Source organism: Euprymna scolopes, chromosome 6 (assembly GCF_053919585.1).
Source record: "Euprymna scolopes isolate OS-2025 chromosome 6, ASM5391958v1, whole genome shotgun sequence".
Lineage (NCBI taxonomy): Eukaryota > Metazoa > Mollusca > Cephalopoda > Sepiida > Sepiolidae > Euprymna > Euprymna scolopes.
The window spans coordinates 150,169,793-150,194,800 of NC_136487.1; the positions used below are offsets into that span (position 1 = coordinate 150,169,793).

The window sequence follows — 25,008 nt, forward strand, 5'->3', positions numbered from 1 at the left end:
AGAAACCACAATTAGTTCAGAGTTGTAATTTACACCATAACACGTAGAGATATAAATCATTGCACATGCAAAATTTCAGCTAGATCAGATAACTGGAAGTGGGTCAGGGGCATTACTTATTGTACGCCTCTCGTATTAATAACATTTTGTAGTCAGCCGGAAAGCAGCCACGGTGTAAAACATCACAACACTGTGAAGCTAACGAACATAACAATAATAACAACAATAAAATAATAATAATAATAATAATAATAACAGCAATAATATAATAATAATAATAATAATAACAATAATAATAATAACAATAATAATAATAACAATAATAATAACAATAATAATAAAAATAATAATAATAATAATAATAATAATAATAATAATAACAGCAACAACAGTTTCGCAGCTGGAAAGTTCTATGAGAGAAATTTGGTCGGTTGTATTTTCATTTAGTTTTAGGCACACATAGAGTGTAGGAGAAATTATTGACAGTGGTTGTAGCTAGACGAGTGTTTGTTGTGAATGTTTTAGTACACTAATACTAATACTAATACTAATACTACCATCTCTATTTCCATTCTCTCTCATTCTACGATGTTTATCTTTCGTTTTCCTGTTTTACTGTCTTGATATTTAATTATTTTTTTTTATTCCTCGTTTTACTTTTTTTTTGTCGCTTTCTATTCTAATGTCTTTTTCCTCGTCTTCTTCTTCTTCTTCTTCCTCTTCTTCTTCTTCCTCTTCTTCTTCTTATTATTATTATTGATAGCCGCCTTGTTCTCTTGAGTGTTTCTTCTACTAATATTTCTTTTTGTTCTTCCTCTTCCTCTGCATCTACCGCTCCTATAACTAACAGAGAGACCCGGCGTTGTTCGGGATTGAATGAGAATCAACAAATATTCCAGTCTTCCATATTTTTATTGTCATCGAAATCGGTGAAATCGACCACTTTTAATCAAATCCATTGATTGCCCGCTCTAGTTAGAGACTCTTTCCCTGTGTAGCATATCAGGAGGCAGCTTCACATGCCTATCAGCAGTGATTACATACATTGTAGTGTACATTGCACTGTAGAGAATCTGCTGTTGATTTTATAAAATTATTTGTAAACAATGTCTTCACCTAAAGTTCCAAATGCAAAAGTCAAGTATCATGGTTCAATTGTGCTCTAAATACAAACATTCATTTCGAACGCGTTCCTGCCTTATCAAAAAAAACTAACTGTTGATTTTATGACATTATTTTTAAATAAGCAACTGAATTTAAGTTAAACGTACAAAAGTAAAGTATCGTGGTTCCATTGTGTTCTAAAAAGAAACAGTCAGTCTGAACGCGTCCCTGTCTTATAAAAAAAATCTACAGTTAATTTTATGGGCTGGGCCTTTCTGCTTGCGCGGTGATAAAACTTCTCAAATTCACTTGTGGTGTTATGTTGTATGAAAGTGTTAACTTTTGTAAAAATTGGACTTTCTTCTTTAATCGGAATTTTTAACTTCTTTATTTCTTCTTTTTTATCTTCTACTTTTTTCTTTTTCTTCATCTTTTTCTTTTTCTCCATTCTTTCGCTTCCCTTTTCTGCTATATCATTCTTTTCTAATTCTTTTTCCCTTTTCTTTTCTTTTTCATCTTCTTATAATTCTTCTTCTATTTTGTTTTACTTCTGTATCGTTCTTCTATTTCTTTTCCATTTTTTTCTTCTTCTTCTTTTGTTTCTCCTTCTACTACATATCTCTTTTTCGTTCTTTTCTTCCGCTGTTTGTTCTTTCTTCTTTATTTACAACTGCATCATCCGTTCCTCTTTTTCTTCTCTTCGTCGACGTTTTACTGCTTTCCCTCCTCTTCCATCTTCTACACATCTTCTCCGCCCCATACACACACACTCCACACCTCCCCTTCCCGTTCGCTTCCAAAAGTGCCTGACTCTCCGATTACACGCAATTAATACGCAAAACTTGCTCGTCTTGTTACTATAAGAAGAACCTTGCAAACCAAACACCAGAATCCGCCAAGTCTTTGCACCGTGATTTTCTCAAAACAATCGCAGAAAAGAAATAATGGTCACCTCTGCATTTCTACTGCCTCTCTTATTTCTCGGTAAGTACAACAATTTCCAGTTTTCTCCCAAAACTAACTAAAATTAATAGCAACACACAAAAAATACAGCAGATATATTAAATATATTTGAGCTTACCCGATCAAACAACGATCATTAATTCAACCTTTGACATACCACTTGTTTTGTTTGTTTTTGTTTGTTTTGTTTTGAATTATTTGGATTATTCGGGCTGCTATTCTTATCTTATACTGCATAATCACGTTGACACACCGGTTTCCATTTTATCACGAAGATAAGCAACTTTGAGCCTGGTCAATACTAAAATGGGTGACCATTTGGGACTTCCAGGTGGTGTATGTGCTCTCCGCTTATCTCGACATTGTTTCCAGTCGTCCTGGACTTCTCCTTGCCACTGGAGTCAAACAGTGCCGATTCAGAAGTGTGGTTGGGATTGCGCAACTCTTGCCTCACAATTACACGTGCAGCTTCCCTTACAAGGGGTATCCATTGTCTTTCGAGACTGAACAGGGGCTTCTATTCTTATCTTAGTTGTCATTATCACATCGTTTCGGTCGATACAGTCTTCGATCTTCTTTTTCTCTCAAAACTAACTACACACAAAAAAAACACATATATTAAACATAGTTGCCCTTAACGATCCTTCATTTAACCTCAAGCTAATCGCTTTTTTTTTTTTAAATATTTGGATTATTCGTACCTTTATTCTTATCTGAGATTTAATCCTCACACCGTTTCGGTCGATATAATCTCCGACCTTCTTCATGGGTACATTATCAAACTCTGAAATGTTATTGTCACATGCTGGAATCTATACGGAATTCCTGACTGAACACTTTATTTAATCGATGGGGGGTATATTGTTCTCATTTGGTCAGATTGTGATCGAACAGAAACCTTAAGCAATTGTATTTTAATTATTAATTAATATCACTTGTAGTGTGAATTGAACCTTCAACCTTCAGAAGACTTTAAAGCTGATTGTACTTAATAACTTTATTTGATTTAGATATGTAGCATAATTACTTATTGCTACACACACACACACTATATATATATATATATATATATATATATATATATATATATATATATATATATATATATATATATATATATATATAATTTGGAGTTTGTACATTTAAATTTTGTTCAGAAAAAAAAATAATAATTTTCGAAACAAAAATGTATTGTTTGGACAAAGAATACGATATTTATAGTAATTTCCTTAATCCATATTATATATATTATAATCTATTATTTATCATTGTTTTTTTTTTGTTTGTTTGTTTGTTTCTCTTTCAATTCCATATTACCAAATCTTATTTTGAACCTGCATTTAAACAAATGGTTTAGCCCTCAAGCAGCAAAGATAGCAATTACCGTTCAGCGTCGCACATTGGCATTCATAAAAAGCATAGAGTTCTTGAGATATTCGGTTAAAGAAAGCAATTATTAAAAACATTAAAATTTCTTTTACTTTGGCGGCGAGCATAAGAGAAAGGTTAATATCTTCCGACCGCTAGTCAAAATGGTAAAAATTTCGAATCTCAGTCTCAAACTCACGCCATTTCTAACAACATTAAAGAGCTGTGGTACGACGGAAACTGTTCGTGTGTCTGCGTGTGTGTAGTCATGCACAGACTACTGTTCAGCTGTATCACGGCTTTTCAATTTCAAAATCGATTTGCGAGTTCTTCAAGATGATAGAAACTTGGTCGTTTTTGTTTTCGTTTTATCCAATTTGCCATCGACACCACAGAGGAAGGAAAAACCTGATTGATTGTGATTATTGCTTTATCGTAAAATACACTTAAATATTTTATTTTATGAAGATTTCGTAGTTATTATCATAAAGAACATTCTCTATTGATCATCATATTATACCCAATAGATTTCAAAAGTTTTAGAATATATATATGACTTAGATGCCATCAGTTAGAATCGAAACCAAAACATAACTCTCCAGCCTTATTCGTTACCACCTGTACAATAGTATGTCCTTAAGCATATACATATTTTTCAAAAATAATGTTGTAAAAATTATAAATGTACATTTGCGCATGCGTAGAAGAGTACTTTAAGTCGACTCACGCCTGCCAAATTCAATTTGTTTTCAATTTGGACCATGTCAATAAATTTCCCTACTCCCCATCGTTGCTTAACCATAAACATAGATTCCATGAATGAAGCTTCTTTCCTAGAACTCTCCGCCTGTGGAACTCTGACTTTCCAGCTGACTACAATATCATTATCTTCAAGTCCAACGTAAACAAGTTCTTATTGAGCCGTCATCGTAAATGATTCAATGGTACCAAATTACTTCTATAAACTATTATTACAGAACTTTTTCAATGATTACAATACACACATTAACTCTTATACTCGAGTGACCTCCAAGCCTTGATATGTGGTGACCCCTTTGTAAAAAAAACTTAGCGGTTATTTTTACCGGTTAAAGACCAAACCGAATGTGATCCAATGGTTCAAATCACCTATGTATTAAAATTCAAGTCTGTAGACAAAAGGTTGCCCGAGAAGTTTGGTATAGACTGTTTCTCAAACAGACAGACAGACAAACAAGGTTACTTTTATATATTATGGATTAGCAGTCACAAAATGTTCCGATTTGTTTTAACGTACGTACATAAGAATATATATATATATATATATATATATATATAGAGAGAGAGAGAGAGAGAGAGAGAGTAGTAGTAGTAGTAGTAGTAGTAGTAGTATTTGTATAGCTATTGGTTCATAGAGATTAACCCAATGAAGCTAATGTGTTTATAAAATCGTGTACAATAGCAATAAGAGATGTATTTTAGCGTAAATATTAATTTATAAAAAATCGGGTTACATATTCGCATGCATGTTTCAGTTTTTTTTTTTTTCAGCTACCTCATAACTCAGAAGATATACTCTATCGTAGTACATCTATTGAAGCCTGATTTAATGTATGAAATAAAGTCGCAACTAAAGCATGTATCAAAACCTATCTCTTTACAATCCCCTCTTTTCATAACCTATCATACTTTCATCAATCACAGTCCATTTTTTGGAGGCTGTTTTTGAACTCAGTCAACGGCGGGTACTTCTGCTAGTATATATATATATATATATATATATATATATATGTGTGTAGCGAAAATTATTTTATAAATAAAAATGTATACTATGTATATGCATTTTCTAATACATATGCTGTTTAATAATATATATTGTATAGATGTGCGTTGCAGGATTTATTTATTCGTGTTCGATGCAAGGCTAAAAGCTTCGCTATTTTATGAAATTATGCTTGTAGCAAACAGAATTTTGCGTTTCACATGTAAGAACTCACTAAACTAAATGACGAAAGCGATACAAAATTTTCTGTAGAGCTTCCACTATATATATGTGTGTGTGTGTGTGTGTGTGTGTGTGTGTGTGTGTGTGTGTGTGTGTGTGTGTGTGTGTGTGTGTGTGTGTGTGTGTGTGTGTACGTTTGTAAAAAACACCATTATATGCTTATAATGTATATATTCAATAAAGGTTTTCTAAATTGCCACAATTAATTGATCTCAATAAATTTACTTTTTCAGAGCATATATATATATATATATATATATACTAGCAGAAGTACCCGCCGTTGACTGAGTTCAAAAACAGCCTCCAAAAAATGGACTGTGATTGATGAAAGTATGATAGGTTATGAAAAGAGGGGGTTGTAAAGAGATAGGTTTTGATACTCAAAAACTTTACCCTAAGCAAGATATGATGAAAGTAAAGATAATTTTCGCGAAAATATATTTTTTATATCAACTTTGTTTCCATTCGTAGCCAAGAGTGACCAACAAAATGATGTTTCCTGACTAAGACAAATTGCTATATATATAATAATATAAATATACAAGAAATAAATAGTTACTTTTATGGTAGAATAATTCATTGGTTTGTATTTTTAAGTAGTTTGTAAAAAAAATTCTTTTTTTTAATTCACGAACCGGTTTAAAAATAATCAAAATGGCAGCGACTTTGAAATTCAATTTGAAGGAGGGACACCTGAGTATTCTGTGTTAACAATTTCAGAGAGTTCCGTCAACGTAAGGAATATTTATAAACATATTTTAATGTTTTCCGTTATTTTGTGTTTGAGGAATATTCGATTATGGTATGTGTAGTTTATATAAAAAGTAATTTAAGTAGTTATCTCCTCAAATTTCGTTTTAATTTCGGTTCGCTGAAATTATTTAAAGTAAAAAGCATTAAAAACTATTTCAAAACAAAAAAAACATGAACTGAACTTTTATTGTCTATGGTAACATTTATTTCTTGTATATTTATTTTTTCGGGTAGTCGTTTGTTGGCTTTTCTTCTGAACACTCTTACTAAATAATATCGAGGAAATATCGAAAAACAAAGAAAGAAAAACAGTTTTGAAAAATAATGAAGCTTTACTTACTTTAGTAAAATAAACCGAAACAGCAAAATGGGATATTAAAAAAGTAAACACGTAATTACTTTAGTTTTTTAAAGCAAAGAATCGATATAAATATGAATAAGAAGAAAATGGCGCCCTGTTCAAGCAAAAAAGGTTCGTTTCAGTTTTACAGTATTGAACGATATAGTATAGCGCCATCGGATTCAGGGTTGTACTAGTGTAATGTAAAGAACACGTAGAAAGGGTTGTAATCAACTGAATTCCTTCTAGTACACTGACAAAAAAGGCTTAAACAGATATATAAATAAAATAAAAAGGTTATGTAAATGTTTTAAAAAAGACAGGTAATCACGTGAGCAGGATTTTATCCTTCTTTTGACACGCTAACAATTAAGTTCTTATTTTTTCTTATTTATCTATTTTCGAAAGAGTGCCACGTTCAAGTGGAGAAGGAAAAACAGAGTTATGCAAAATCTGTGTCGAGAATTGCCTAAAGTTCCGACTTTTTTTTGGAGGGGGGCTTTCACTTTAATAAGAACGTGAATTTATGAGGTGAATTAATTGGACACAATCTGATTCAACTCAAAAAAATAAATAAAAGCTAACGTGAATTAAGATTAAAGTTAAGGTGTTATTGTGGACCCTCACCCCTTAAAAAAACTTGTTACACTTTGTGACATATTTCCATTCTATGGAGGTCAGGTGCGAACGAATACCCAATAATTTTATTATACCATATTTTTTCAAACTGAAACATAATTATCAATGAATACTTACGCAAATAGATATGAAAAGTCTTTGTTAAAGTTTGTGTCATATTTCTATGGAGTACAGGCACGAACGTAGACCTCACAATTTTATTATACCATCCCTATTTAAGTTGAAACATACTTACTAAAGTATTCTTACGTACATCTATATCAAAAACACATAAAAATTCATTAAAATTGTGGGTTCTGCGTGCGCGGTTGGTCCGCAAAGTATAGAAATTAAAAAAAATTAAATTTTAAAAAAATACGTTTACAAGTGTTTTTAATATAGATATACATAATAATACTTTGATAATATGTTTTAACATAAATAGGGATGGTATAATAAAAGCGTATAATAAAAGCGTTCGCGCCTGTACTCCATGGAAATATGGCACAAACTTTAACAAAGACTTTTCATATCTATTTGCGTAAGTATACTTTGATAATTATGTTTCAGTTTGAAGAAATATGGTATAATAAAATTACAGGATGTTCGTTCGCGCCTGACCTCCATAGAATGGAAATATGTCACAAAGTTTAACAAGTTTTTTTAATATAGATCCACGGAATATTGTGATAAGTGTTTCAGTGTGAACAGGTATGGTATAATAAATTATGGGGTATATCTATTTTATTTTTACTTTCATCATATTTTGCTTTGGTTTTGATATCCCCAAATTCAACCCAAATTTACAACCCTTCCTTTTTATAACCTATCATATTCCCTCACAATATATATATATATATATATATATATATATATATATATATATATATATATATTGTGAGGGAAAGTGAGAGAGAGAGAAAGAGAGAAATAGAGGAAGAGAGAGATGGATACTTGATCATATCTTTGAAAACATTATTTTGTACGTTTAATCCAAAAAGTTAGAAAACTAAAAATGTTATATAATTGTTTATTAGATAAAATCCTTTTCTTCCATTTCTTTCTGAATAACTTATTCATAAAAGCCTTGGTTCTTTTCTTCTTTTTAGACTTTCATTGTTAAAGAACTTATTTATTCATAGAAGACTTTTCTTTTAGACAGGAAAAAAAGGAACGTTTTCAATCATAAATGTTTTCCGTTGGATTTAAATCTTTTTCTGTTTCCTCACATACTTATTTGATTGTAAATTTTATTGATGTTTCTATAGTTGACATTTTCAGTTTGGTCATTCTATATGTTAAATTTCTGTTTGATGTTTTTGGTATCATTATTTGACATTAAGATCAAATGTTGCTGTGGGTGTAATTACACATCCTTTCAAGTCTATAATTTCATAAGTTATGAAAGAAAAATGAATATAAAACTCTTATGCAAAAACTACGCTAAACTGATTTACTGGTTGGGTGGCATATCTTTGATTTCTATATAGGATACTCAAGTGTTCAATCAAAATTGTGAAAGACATACAGCAATTCTAATCTATGTTAAAGTAATATTTTATTTGGTGTCTTGGTCTTACTGGATTTCAGAACAATAATTCGTTTCGTCTGATAGGGTATCCATCTCAGTGCTGTTACTTGAGATAACATCTCTAAGAGAAAGTGCAACACTCCTCATATGATCGTGTGTGTGTGTGTGTGTACGATAGTGTTCGTAATAATTTTACCAAGAATTCTTTATAAGTTTTTGGTTTCGGTTTCGATTATAGGTGATGGCACTTAAGTCGTCTATTTTTTTTATAAATAGATTTATCAAGAATTCATAAGTTTTGGCTTCGGTTTCGATTATGTCTATAGGAACTTAGGTTATATATATATATATATATATATATATATATATATATATATATATGTGTGTGTGTGTGTGTGTGTGTGTGTGTGTGTATATATATATATATATATATATATATATATATATATATATATATATATATATATATATATATATTACATGAGTCTTTATTTCGATTTCGGTTCAAGCTAATGCACCCAAGTCATATGGATATATACTTTTTTATTTTGGAAATCGCAACTTTATAATATATAAAAATTGATAGAACATTAATTCTATAATAATATATACGAAATCTGCAAGAATTATCATATGTAATGTACTTTACGCCCGGGCTTTACCGGACGTTCGTGCTAGCTTAGATAAATACTTTTGCAGTTTTAACAAAAAAGTTACAATAATATCAGCGCGTCTCCATTTACACTGAACATCTACAGAATATCAATATATTACTTATGAATGAGTCCCCTGTGGAATTTCCACAGGTCCCGCTAGTAATTTCATAAAATTAACAGTTGGTTCTTTGATCACGTAGAGGCGCTTTAGTAATGATTGTTTGTGTTTAGAGCATTATTGAACCACGATACTTGATATTCGCATCTAAAACTTTAAGTGAAACCATTATTTACAGATCGTTTTATAAAATCAATATTAGGTTCTCTGCAGTACAATGTAGAGTACAATGCATTGTGGGCTAAGTCACTGCAGGAAGGTTCAACAAAAAAAAACAACCAATCAATCAAAAGGTATCCATTACAATATTGTTTCGTATTGTAATGGAGACCTTTTGATTGGTTGGTTGGTTGGTTGGTTGGTTGGTTTTGTTTGTTGAACCTTCCTGCCGGTACACGGTGGGGGTGGGTCTCTATCTAGAAAAGGCAATCAATTGAATTGATTAAAAACGGTTGATTTTACCGATTCCGATGACAATAAAAGTACGGAAAGTTTGGAAAATTTGTTGATCCTCATTCAATCCCGAACAACATCGGGTCTCCATGCTAGTATATAATTATTACAATAATAATTTTTATACCTACAGACACTAGTGTTTCATCCTTTCGAGAATCATCAGCGCAGGGTGACACGATCACGATTTCGAGAGATTCCAATCCCGCCACGAAGTCATCTCTGACTCCATTAGCAAGGAACTAACCTCAAGGCCAATCTTAACCGCGAGGAATATCGTTGAAATTTTAACATTTATTTTGTAAATGTCGTAACATCCGGCCTTAGTGATCTAATGATTATAACATCATGATTTGCGCGTGTCGCTTACATGAACCATGTAAGTTATCCAAAATGTTATAATCATTTTATAAGTTTAAAATTTAGAAAATTTTGAAAAAAATCCAGGCTTAATGAATGCCTTTTATCAAAGATTTTTAAGATAAACATCCGATGAGTACGGGACTAAATATGCAGCAATAACATAATTTTGCAGACTCGTTAGTCGCAATACGAAACAATATTGTAATGGATACATTTTGATTGGTTGGTTGGTTGGTTGGTTGTTTTTGTTTTACGGCATATCAACCCTTTTCAGATTATTTAATGCCGAATTCAATGATTTTGAATATATTTGTTTTTTAAGTCGGTTTCTATTTAACCCAAAGTTGGGACCCTAACAGGTACTATCACTCCGGGTCAGAGTGAACCTGGGAGCAATGGCAATTAAAAGGTGGCTCCACACTTCCCAAAGCTCGCAAACTGGGGCCTCGCCATCGGATATAGTTTAAGGTCATATCCAGGACCAATGGATATTTTTTGAAATGTAATAAATGACCAACTGAGAAAACTTAATATTTTGAACAGATTATTATTATATTACATTATATATATTCTCTGGAGCCCAATAAAAAAGGGCATTCATTGAGCTTGGACTTTCTTCAAAATTTACAAAATTTATATAATAGTTTCTTTCTTCATTATATAAAACTTTATTCATGAGAAGGTTTTTTAATCGATTACAATTTGTATATACAATCCGGGTTGGTCCTGGATATGACCTTAAACTATATCTGATGGTGAGGTACCAGCTTGCGGAGTATTGGGAGTGTGGGGCTACCCTTTAATTACCATTGCTCCCAGATCCACTCTGACCCGGAGTGATAGTACCTGTTAGGGTCTCAACTATGAGTTAAATAGAAATCGACTTGAAAACAAAAAACAAATATATTCTATTAAAAAAATTGTCTTCAAAATCACTGGATTCGGCATTAAATAACCTGAAAAGGGTTGATATGACGTAAAACAAAAATAACCAACTAACCAACAATCAGGGTACGCTTCAAGTAAATGATTTATATATATATATATATATATATATATATATATATATATATATATATATATATATATATATATATGCCACAGTTGTCCATGTATGGTCGATGCAGATTAAATAATAAGTTATTTATCGCCAGCTAGTGTCTGGTAGGTGTAGATCTCTGTACTTAGAAATTAGTTACTGCCTGCCAGTGTCTGGTTGGTGCAGATCATAATCCTAATAAGTTAGTTATCGCCATCCAGAGTATGGTAGATGAATATCAAAATAGTAAATTAATTATCGCCAGCCAGTCTTTGGTTAGTGCCGATCACAATACTAACAAGGTGCAGATCACAATATGAACAAGTTAGTTACTGCTGGCCAGTGTTTTGTCGGTGCAGATTTCAATATTTATATGTTAATTATCGCCCGTCAGTGTTTTGTCGATGCAAACTACAATATTAATAAGTTAGTTATCGCCAGCACATTCAATTGTATTCAATTTTTAAAAGAGGGCTACCACATTGTTACGTGCTCATAATGATGCGAGATCAGGATAAGATCAGGACAGTTTATCAAATTGATGCAATTGTGTCAGCAGAGATATCAGAACCTGAAGATCCAGAGCTTTGTGATTTAAGTAACGTTTTAATAATGGTACATGGTTCAACCTCATTGTAATTGTTTGGTTATGTGAGAAGTTTCTTACTGATGTGTTTTTTTAACATTTTCAACTCCCGTGGAATTTCCATGGGTTCCGCTAGTAATAATAATAATTATTATTATTATTATTATTATTATTATTATTATTATTATTATTATTATTATTGCCTCCCAAGGAGCTTTCAAACAGTCCATAAAGGACCTCTCCTTTAAAACAGCCTGTGGTGTTCCCTGGAAGCTGAGTGACAACAAGTCTCCCCAGTTTTCCAGTACTCTCCACCTTTTCTGATAACATTTGCAAATTAATTTGCATTATCGCAACAGCCGCTTACCATTGATTTCTCGCTATCAGCGGCCGGTGGTCTCCACTGGAATTTGAGTGGTAATAAGCTTCTCCAAAGTCTTAGTTCTCATCGCACTTGTCCAGTAGACGTCTGGTCAGTGCTTTCTCCTCGGTCTTTCCATCCTCCTTGACACTTCTTGGCAATTTGGCATCATTCTTTGGGGGGGGGGGTTAGGTAATGGAAAGGGATGGGGGAAGGGATAGAAAACTTATAGATATGCATCTTCAATGTTCTTAATTATTATTATTATTATTATTATTATTATTATTATTATTATTATTATTATTATTATTTTATAATTTATAAGTAAAAAGAAAAATCTGAACTAATATGAACAAAAATAAAAGCAGACCATCTTTAAATACACAGAGGAAAATGGTCCACTTCTTGCCAAAAGTAAACGAAGGCGTGAATTGCAATCAGCTGAAAATTTGTCTGATAGACGCACAATCATTGGCTGCTGAAAACGTGATCAGGAATAACAAACAATCTGATTGGTTAACTCGCAATCATAACAGCACGGGATAACATCGATTCCACACATTTGCCAGACGAGTCCACACGAGGATAAAACGCGGAAAATTCTGCCTAGTTTAGTTACCATATATTTTTTATAAATTACTACCTGGCTCTACTCATGTATTGAGAACTGTTAACATGAATACTCAAAATCGATGCATAAAATATTATATCTTCTTATAAAATTTTATGCAGATACATGAAATAACACATATACACATACACGCATATATATATTCAAAATGTTAATACAATTATTAATATCATTACTAGCGGAACCTATGGAAATTCCACAGAGCACTCATTCATATGTAATATATTGCTATTAGCATTTTGTAGATGTTTAGCGTAAATGGAGACGCTCTGATATTATTATTGTAGCTCTTTTGTTAAAACTGCAAAAGTATTTATCTAAGCTAGCAGATACGCCCAGTGTAGTCCGGTCGTAAAGTACGCTTAAATATGATATTTTGATACTTGCAGATTTCGTATATATTATTATAGAGTTAATGCTCTATCGATTTTTATATATTATAAAGTTGCGATTTCAAAACTGAAAAAATATATCCATATGACTTTGGTGCATCAGCTCGAATCGAAATCGAAACCAATACTTATAATATCTATATATATAAATATATATATATATATATATAACGAGTTCCTCCAGCTATAATCGAAACCGAAACCAAAACTTATGAAGAATTCTTGGTAAAATTATTTATAAAAAAATTGAGTGCCATCAGCTATAATCGAAACTGAAACCAAAACTTCTTAAAATTATTTATGACAGGAAATGGAAATCCATAACAATTAAACGACAGTCACTCGGATGTAAGCGTGACACACAAAATAAATAAAACACACGGTATCCTATTAATATATATATATATATATATATATATATATTTAAATAAGGGAGTAGTCACCAACAATGTGTATTTTTTAACATTATTTTATTATTCCGTGTCTTGGTTTTTCATTGAGAATTATGTTTGGATCATTGTAATAATGTTTTTAAGTCATTGAAATCGTTTACGTACGTTTCAGACGGTCTGATGCGTCCTCGTCATATATATATATATATATATATATATATATATATATATATATATATATATATATATATATATATATATATATATATATAAAGGTGCACTCTCCCGATATCAACGCCATGTCGCATTTTTAACTCCCAAACCTGTAAATAAGTTAAGGAATTTACCTTAAACTTCAAATCATGCTCACTGCCTGCCTCAACTTTGTGGTAGAACTTTTGACCTACTCATCCAAAGACTCTCGGTTAATTCGATCCCAATATTCTACAGATATTTTCAGATCGATACTTACGGATTTTACCAATTTCTAATTAGTATTGATTTTATTATTATGTGATTCATAGACATCACTTTCAACATCCTTTTTTTTACACTTTTTTACAATTTTTCGAGTATTAATCTCCTTACTGCAAGGGTGCTCGCAAAGCGGGTACCCGCGAACGTACAAAAAAGTCCCGCGTGAATCGCGGGTATCTTTGCTAGTATATATATATATATATATATATATATATATATATATATATATATATATATATATATATATATATATATATAGAGAGAGAGAGAGAGAGAGAGAGAGAGAGAGAACGAGTTGTGTTTTTGCAGCGTGCTCATGTTTTACAAAATAAAACAAAACAAAAAAACAATTTCTGTAATTTTTATTTTTAAGCAGAAGTGGGGCTATTTACAAGACGCTTGGTGTGCCTGCGGGGCTTACGTGCAGACCACTGCATACCTCCTCGGGAACTGTCCCCTGAGCGAAGCGTGCTCCGATGCGTCTTTGAAGAATGTCTCGAACACTGTGCGACAATAGACCTCGAGATTGAGCGAAACACTATGATAATCTAGTCAAATACATTATTCACAATTATATAGTTTGGTATGCGTTCCGTGAACGGCAAAGAGGACTTTTTAATTAAAAAATTTAAAAAAAAACATGTTAATGTGTTGTTTTTGCATTTGAGCAGGAGTAGACGGGTGGTCCTCATTCTATAAGTAAAGTTATTACATTCTCATTAAATTTAGGAAAAATTCCTCCAGATACATTTTTAAAAAACTGCATACCCAAATGTTTTAGACTGTTCTTTCTTTTAAGTTTTCTTATTTATTCTTCTTTAAATCTCAAAGTATTTTCCCGTGCCGACGATTCTGAAAGGAAGTAAAGAAATTCGGTGAATTTAAAGAATTTAAAGGAAAAACACGTGCAACTCTTTCATAAAAAAATGTCCATAAAGTGCTTGAATGAAATAAATGGTGAATTTTTTTTTTAAGTATACATCTTCTCTTCTATATATTTAGTGCTACCAGATCATGCTGTTTGAAGATACTGGCTTTCTGGCCACAAATACAGAAAATATTGATCTTATTGTTTGATTCTTTCCGTTTGCAAAACTCAGTGTAGTGAAAATTGAATGTGACTGCAGTCACGGAGGTGTTCTGAATGTGCAAACTCGAAACCCGAGCGATGGAAGACGAGAAGGCGACGAATCAGCAGGTTCCGGTGCGCATTAATTTGCATAAATGAGATTATATAAGGCCGGGAGTTAAGATGTTTGGGAGAGTCGAGCCGTTGAGTTCTCGAGAACCGGATGGAACCTGGTTAGAGCGGAGAGTGTCGCCAAGAATCGAGTCCCAGGTTTTTTCGATTGAGCTCAGTCTGCAAAATCAAAAAAAAATCTACCAGACACTATTTATAAATAATTGAAGATATAAAGAACTTGAAGCATAAAAGCGTTTTCCAACATGATTGGATTCGGCATTAAATAACCCGAAAAGGGTTGATAGTGCGCAAAAAAAAATACTGAACCATAAACATGGTTTTTACAAAATGTCTGTTTAATCAAAATAATATAAACATTCATACCAAATCACAAAAATTCAGAACTGTAAGAAAATATATGTTAGTTGTTGGTTGTTTTGTTTTACGGCATATCAACCCTTTTCAGGTTATCTAACGCCGAATCCAGTGATTTGGAAGAAAAGTTTTTTTAGTAGAATGTTTTTTCAAGTCAGTTTCTATTTAACCCATAGTTGGGACCTTAACAGATACTACTACTCCAGGTCAGAGTGGACCTGGGAGCAATGGCAATTAAAGGGTGGCCCCACACTCCCCAAAGCCCACAAGTTGGAGCCTCACCATCAGATATAATTTAAGGTCATATATAGGACCAGAAAATACATTGATGTGCTTTTATGCCTTTTAGTAAGAGTACAAGGGTGGCCTCCATGCAGGTCTGCGAGTAAAGTTATTAAATTCTCATTTAATTTAGGAAAAATTCGTCTAAATACATTTAAAAAAAAACAGCATGGTTGACCCAAAAGTTTAGAGCTGTTTCTATTTCATTTAATACTTTCTATCAAGTTTTTTTTAATCCCAATGGTATTTTCCGGCACCGACGATTCTTAAAGAAATCAAGAAATTCGGTGAATTTAAAGAATTCAAAGAAAAAACACGTGCAACTTTTTAATGAAATACGGTCATAGAGTGCTTGAATAAATAAAATTATTGCGTATGATATAATAATAGAATATTGTTTTTAAAAGTATACATCTTCTCTTCTATATATCACGTGCTACCAGGTCAGGCTGTCTGGAGATACTGGCTTTCTGACCTGAAATACATAAAACGTTGATGTTATTGTTTGGCCCTTTCCGTTTGCAAAACTCAATAATTTCCTTCAAAATCAAAAACAACAATATCCCTCTACAAGACAACCAAACATCATTTATAAATTAAAAAAAAAAACACGTGAAACTCTTTCATAAAAAAAACGATCATAAAGTGCTTAAATAAAATAAATGGTGAAATATAAAGAACTTGAAGCATAAAAGTTTTTTTTCCAAAATGATAGGATACATTAAATGATCCGAAAAGGGTTGATATGTCGTAAAGTAAAATAACTGAGCCATGAATGAATATATAAAGCTATAAACAACTTGAAGCATAAAACTTTTTTCTGAAATTATTGAATTCGTTATTAAATAACTTGAAAAGACTTGATATTTTTAAAACAAAACATCCAAACTAAACACGATAAATAAATATTTGAAAATATAAAGAATTTCAAGTATAAAATCTGTTTTAAAATTTACAGGATTTGGCATTCAATAACCATAAACAGATTGATATACCTTAATCCAAATCAACCAAATCAAACTTTTCTACATAATAAAGTAAGATCTTTCTATTTTCTGACCTGGGTCTTCAATAACTTACTTCCTACAAAATCAATGTTTGATTCAGACTAGCCAGTTTATTTAGTAAATTCTTGCAGCATGTTCTTAAAAAATAAATTTAATTTGATTTTATTTGTTCGGGAAGTTATTAAAATTGATATTACGAACAAAAAATGATTAATAGTTAACGGTTAACGTCCGATATCAAATATAACATTTATGAGATGAGATAATCATTTTTTTACAAAATGTTTCTGTAATCAAAACGATACACACATTAATACCACATCACAAAAGTTCAGAACTGTAAGAAAATATATGTCAATGTGTTTTTATGCCTTTTAGTAAGACTCATTCAGGTCTGCGAGTAAAGTTATTAAATTCTCATTTAATTTATGAAAATTCGCGTAAATACGTTTTTAAAAGAAACTGCATGGTTGCCCCAAATGTTTAGGACTGTTTCTATTTCATTTGATGCTTTCTATCAAGTTTTGTTGGTAGCATTGATCTTTTTCTATAAACACTATCATGGCAAATGTTTTAAAGAATCATCTATTCTCTGCTTCAAAGAAGTATCGCAAAACAATAACAAACAACATCTACATAAAACGCACTAAATCGGTCAAAGGGAAAATTATTCCCAACTCGCATTTAGGTAAAACTGCACTTTCGTATAATTCATTCTTGGTATCGCAAATACAAAAACAAATAGCATCTGCATAAAAAGCGATACATCCCAGCAGTCCTGGTTTACGTTTCTTTCCATGGGGTCCCCATTTCGAATCTCGCTAGATTCAGCCACTCGGATATGTCATTGGATAATAATATTTTAAAGATAATACATATGCCGCTCCCCACTTGGGGGCACCAAATTGGTCAAAGGGAAAATAATCCCAACCCCACTTTTAGGTAAAAATGCACTTTCGTATAATACATTCAAAAAAGTATCGCAAAAACAAAAACAAATATATATATATATATATATATATATATATATATATATATATATATATATATATATATATATATATATATATATAAGTGTCTTCGTGGCTGGGTTCGATTCTCCAGACCGGCAGGAATTGTCATCCTAAACTGATGATTGCCTAAGTATGAAACATTAGTGTCTGTAAGTATAAATGAATAATTTTTATTTAATTATAATTATCAAACCCCTTTAAGAATATTTTAGGATGGGCACTGTCTGGGAAGTATAAACTAAGAAGTCAACTAGCGTTTATGCAACGGTCACCTATTCTGTCGTTCGAATACTATGGATTGTTTAATTCCGCGCCCGAATTTTGCGTTTATTAGTTCTTAATTACCTTCATTCTCGTGGTAAATGTTTGGTGGCCCGGAGGTAGAGGCTTAGAAAATTCAAAGGTGGTTTCGTGGCTAAGTGCGAATCCTCCGACCAGCAGGAATTGTCATCCAACACTGACGATTGCGTAAGCATGAAACACTAGTCTATGTAGGCATAAAAGAATAGTTATCATATATATATATATATATATATATATATGTGATTTAAAAAAAAAAATTTTTAATCTAAAAATCAAATTTTAATTAAATTAAAAATCAGATAATAATACAAATAAACAACAAACTAAAACCCGCAAACGTAAGAATAGACACAAGGAGATCCTATGGTTCAACCCCCCGTATTCCAAAAACCTAGAAACAAACATAGCTAGAGAATTTTTTTAAAATATTAGATAAGAACTTTAAAGCCCCCCATAGATATAATAAGATTTTCAATAAGAACACAATTAAAGTCTCTTACTCTACTATGCCTAACCTTCATCAGAAAATAATTAGCTCTAATAATAAGAAAATTAATAAACTACAAAATACAACTATACAAAATACATCGGACTGTAACTGTAGAAGAAAAAATAAATGTCCCCTACAAGGTTCATGTAAAATTAAAAATGTTATCTATAGCTGCACAGTATCAAAAACTCCAAATATACAAGAACCTATCAACAGCCATAACTCAACTACCAGATTAAATAATAACACCAACTTAAATCAATCTACCGATCAATTACTAATTAACCCACCACATTATAATCCAACAATAGACCTAACGGAAAATAATCATAATAATCAAGAGGTAATATATATTGGTTCCACATCTGGCCCAATAAAACATAGAATTTCAACGCACAAACATTCTTTTAAAAATAACTCTCTATCAAACCAAACTACTCTATCCAACTATATTTGGCAACTAAAAAATAGCAATATTTCTTTCAACTTAAAATGGCAAATAATTGAGACTTGCAAATCATATAAACCAGGAGATAAATTTTGTAAACTATGTACAAAAGAAACCCTAAAAATTTTAAAATATGAAGATATAAAAAGCACAACCAAACTAGTAAATTCAAGACACGAGCTTCTATCATGTAATCATAAACGTTGGTTTAAATTTAATAAATATAAACCACCTTAAATCATTAAAAATTACTCATTAGTAAAAATAGATTACAATTTTTTTTTTTTTTTTTTTAATAAATTAAGTTAGACCAATTACCGCCCTTAGACTCGTAAATCAAATAATAAATAAAGCCAATAACACATGACAATTATCTCCCCTTAAAAACTTGCAAAATAAATATTCTCTCTATATATATTAACTGTAGCGTCTTTAAATCAAAATAAGCTAACGGAAACAATTTACTGCACGAGCGTCGCCCTTTTAAAATTCATCATTCAATAAAATAAAAAGCTATAGCAAACATCTAAATGACTACTTTAAACACAGTTCCTGATTTCAAAAAAAGAAAAACTAAAAGGTAACTGTCTCTATATATTTTTAAATCAAGTTTATTATGTAAATTCAAAGAAAATATATTTTTTTTTCTACTCATTTCTATGTCTAACCTATACTAATTTTCTTATAAATTTTAAATCCAAACCTTTTATTTCAATTTTTCAGATTCATCTGCCTTACTTTTAATGCTAGGTTTATTTTTGGTGTCTTTTCAATTCAATAGAAATCCTCCTAAATTTGCTGATGAAGAGACCGTGCTTACCAAAAAAACTATGTATAATTGTTCTACGTGACTTCATGTATACCACAAATAAAAAGCACGGATTTCCGAAACGATCGTACAGATAATTGACTTTGTTGTTGTTCCTTCTTATGAAACTGATTTTTAATTTAATTAAAATTTGATTTTTAAATTTAAAAAAAATTTTTTTAATTTTTAAATTATAAATCACATTACTTAATATTGAATTAGCTCTAGGACATTTAACTATCGAGCTTATTATATATCTAAATTACAACGAGCATTTCCTGCATTTTAATTAAACTAGTAATTTCACTATTACATTAAAATACACTTAGCTCTTTAGACTATTATTCTAATCTCCTTTAAATTATATAGATATATGTATATATATATATATATATATATATATATATATATATATATATAGAGAGAGAGAGAGAGAGAGATAAAGAGAGTGAGAGAGAGAGAGTTTTAATATCTATCTATATCCCAGTCTATATGAGTTTATAAATTTTCGAATGACATCAAAATGGAATGAATATTAATAGTGGTTGTAGGTTAAAAGTACATCTACTGTTCTGCATTAGTTGTTTCAACTAAATCCCCTAGCTGGCATATAACCTCATTTTAACATGCCATCAACCAGAATAAAATCTTGTCTGAAAGAGGGTGTTTATAATCACATTGTAGGCTGAACCCAAATCCATAAAACCCAATATTGCAGAATTAAAGTATTCACATATGTTCGTTTTGGCACGAAATGCATATCTCGTCGCCAAAGAGGGTAAGGCGATCTTGCAAAATTGTCATCCTTTCTGGCACGTCTATAACTCATGTCTGATAATTTACGTTCCCAGTAAGAATATGTCTATATATGCCGAAAATGTAAAGATCCTTCCTTTCTTCCTCCGTGTGCCTAAGATTAAACGACATTTTCATGAACAGAGTTTTTTTTTTTCTTCAAGAATTTCCCATATGGGAAACCCATTATCGCGAGACTTGCAAAAAAAAGCATGGTCGTCTTTAAGTCTAATGTCAACAAATACTTGTTATAAACTGTACTACGTAATCAAAATTTGTTCATTCAATTCATTTTCAATCTTCTCATAAGATCATTCATCATTCAACTGACAATCAATCCATTTGATCAACCCTTATCCTCGAGTGGCTTTTAGAATTGTTCAGTGGTGACTTATTATAAAAAAAAACATCTTCCCAATAACGTTTAGTGTTATGGGTTAAGCTGATCCATCTATTTTAGGTATAGTGGACTTATCCAAATACCATAAATATAGTTATCTCTAAATGTCGTGACAGCGATTCATGGCAGTTATGGCCCCAGAACCATGACGTGTACTTCTGTAACAAACTTTTACTAATACACTTTTTTTAAATTATACCAAAGTGTTTGTCTTGATTATCACTCGCATGCAAGACTACAACACCGATAAAGCCTGTTCTTACTGCAACCCGCATTTTATCTGTGTTCGAGAGCGGGGGTGGGATAAGTTTATTTCTTACTACCTGAGGCGCTTTACATGGGGAATGCCAACAGGTCTGCCGTGGCAATTTTAATAAACCAAAATGGTCTGTTCTTTAGGGACACTGACTCCCCACCTTTTGTCCTTGTGCCACATCTTCCTCCCATGGAAAGGAAGTAAAGGACAGTGATTTGTGGGAGTTATGGCCCCAGAATCATGACGTATACTTATGTAACATATGTTTAATACGCCTTTTGTTGATTATACCACTGTGCTAAGAGGTACCTGGCGTTACCCGGTATTAAACTTAACGTTAAATTCCTTAAAAAAAAAGAAGAAAGAAATTGAGACATGGTCATGTGAGTATTGTTTTTTCTAAACAGTTCACTTCTTATGGGTAAAAAATACTCGAGCTGAGAGCCTAAAGAGAGTTAATCAAGCACAATAATCATTGGGCCAGCTTGAAACGATCTTAGAAACATTGAGCACTTACTTAGGGACAACGTGAAGGTTGCCAACATCATAAGTTAAAGTGATATTTCGTGGAACAAACTTGAGATATCAGGTCACCAATTCGTGTTGTTAACCACTCGACCACCAAAGAGGTGGTCATAAGTAGGATAATGGATACATCCGAACCCTATAAATGCAGTCGTTTTGCAAAGAAAAAAATACTTTCTTTTTTGGAGGCAAGGGCAGATGATACAGGAAAGAGAAAACATTCTTTGATAACATGAATAGGTTAGCCTAATGTATTTGGATAAAAAATGTAGATCCAATATCCGAAATATTTTTATGCTCATGCTTAAAGGAAGTGGTGTCTAATTGACACTGCTGGAGAGCCATGATTTGATATACTGTTTTGTTTTAAAATCCACGAAATAGTGTAATATATACAAGTTGACCTCAATAAGTTTCCATACATTTTTCGTGTGCGCACTTTCAGTGATCTGATCCGGAAGTCACAGAGAGAAAGGTCTGGACTATAGTGAGGAACTAACTTGGTGCCCGTTTGATCAAATAGTCTGTGACAATGGTGGCGCACCTTTGAGACAACTTTGCGCAAATCTTCCGCGTCTTCAGTTTCTCGCGAATAATTGTGCACACAGTTCCGACACTGACATCAAACTGTACACTTATTGTCTCTATTGACACAGGACTGTCCTTATCCATGAAATTCTTTATTTGGCCAATCAACTACGGTGTTCTGACTTTTTTACTCTTCCCACACATACATCACTCCTCACAGACTCCCTGCCTTCCTTGAATCACGTATGCCACTCAAAAAACTGATGCTCAATTCATGCAAAATGGTCCAAAAGCAGTGTAAAGCATTCTATACGTTTCTGTGTCATTTTTTCAAGTTTAAAATAGAATTTTATTGTACATTGTTTTTCTAAAGTGTCTTTATGTCCAGGTTGCATTTTTTAGATTCACCAGTTGTTAACAATCGGGCTTTAGTATAGTATATTCCAATTCCTGCTGTAGCTGTTCATTTAAACCTGGAATCATAAAAATTGGTAAGTAATTTCATAGGATTTATAGATAAAACAGAATGAATTTTCAAAATCTACAGCAATTTAAATGCGTGTACAAAAAAATCTGGAAACTTATATATATTCAGTAAGGGTATACATCAGGTTACAAAAGCTCCTTCCTAAACCTAAATTATAGAGATAAAACATCATTAGCTGCATATTACAATGATCTAACAAGTAAAAACTTAACACCAATTGTTAACTGGAAAATATTTTTTAAAAAAACTTGGCAGTCACTGGATTTACCTTGCTTTCTTTACTTAAAGGAAAAACTCTTTATCACGAAATGTAAGGATAGGGATAAACTCCTAAATATAAAACACGAAACCTCAATAAATTGTAGGCATTACAAATCGTACCTGCTTTCTCATTTGCTAATTACTCCCTCATAATCCCAATTAAATTCGATTCCAACATGACCTACATGTAATATCCGACGGATAAACACCTGCACATCTAAATCTCCTCAAGTTCAACATTCACTAAATCTAAAACCACACTCTTCCTGGAAAAAAAACACGCACGTGAAAAAAATTCCATTTAACCACATCCAACAATTTTTCTACATACTTTAGATATTCAATATTCCCTTCAATCCATTCACTATAGAATTAATATTTAGCATATGCATGTATGCCACACACCTGCAAGCCTTCCCTGCGTTAATAATATTCACCCGTAATATAAATATCGAACTAAAATGCAGCTTAGATAGTTATGTGCTGCTCGCGGCCTACCTGTTAACTCTGATACTACTAAAATGGGATTACATCTGGTACAACCTTAACCTAAAAAGATGGGAAAACACAATTATCTGAAATCATACACTACAAAAAAAAACAATTATCTGAAAACATACACTACAAACTTAAACTCTTTGTTCTCCCTGAAACCAATGGTTTTATTTCCACTATACTGAAACACTCTAATAAAAATCTTAAATCGCTAACCCCAAACTTGATACATGTTTTATAAAAAAAAAATCAACTAAAATAATCGCTAACCTCAATCTTGATACATCTTTTATATCCCACTTATATTGGTTGGTTGTTTTTGTTTTACGGCATATCAACCCTTTTCGAGTTATTTAATGCCGAATCCAAAGATTTTGAAGAAAATGTTTTTTTAATAGAATATATTTATTGTTTTCACGTCGGTTTCTATTTAACCCATAGTCGGGACCCTAACAGGTACTACCTCTCCGGGTCAGAGTGGACCTGGGAACAATGGTAATTAAAGGATGGCTCCACACTCCCCAAAGCCCACAAGCTGGGGCCTCACCACTGGATATAGTTTAAGGTCATATCCAGGACCTATTAATATATGGATACGTGTGTATAAATAGTCTTTTACGTGTACACTATCAGTGGGTATTACTATTTACAAATAATTAATATAACCTTCAGTGAAGTTATATCATTGCTATAACTCGGAAGAATTCCCAATCACCCTCCATTTTTTTAAATAATTATTATTGCTGACATAACAAATGATTGCCTTTGATCATCATAAGTTTAGTAATGATATACATTCTGAGTCTGCAATTACTATTATTACGAAACGTGACAAACAATATGGATTTAGACAAGCCCGTTCCACAGCAGACATCCTCACTGTAATCTCTGAACGTATATACCATTCATTGGACAAAGCGGGGGAGGGCAGAGCGGTAGCTCTAGATATATCTAAGGCTTTTGTCAGGGTATGGCATGAGGGTCTCCTCAGGAAAATTAAATCATACGGTATCACTGCAGAATACTTAACATAATTAAATCCTTCTTAGATAAGAGAAAAATCCAGGTTGCCCTCGACGGTCGTACATCTAAACAGTGTGATATAAATGCGGGAGTGCCTCAGGGGTCTACCCTTGGACCTCTATTGTTGGTAATATTTATTAATGACCTCCCCGACAAAACTACCTCTGAGATGGGTATATATGCTGATGACACCACACTCT

At 32.1% G+C, this 25,008-nt stretch overlaps 1 protein-coding gene across 1 annotated transcript in view; it reads left to right on the top strand.

The window, feature by feature from the left end:
• The first annotated feature begins 833 nt into the window (after positions 1–833).
• The window catches only part of LOC145278038 (uncharacterized), a 152,934-nt gene continuing 128,759 nt past the window's right edge, over positions 834–25,008 (top strand). The window contains exon 1 of the mRNA XM_080130258.1: positions 834–2,088. Coding sequence (XP_079986384.1) covers positions 2,049–2,088 — 40 coding nt within the window. The 5' untranslated portion in view covers positions 834–2,048. The remainder of the gene's footprint in view (positions 2,089–25,008) is intronic.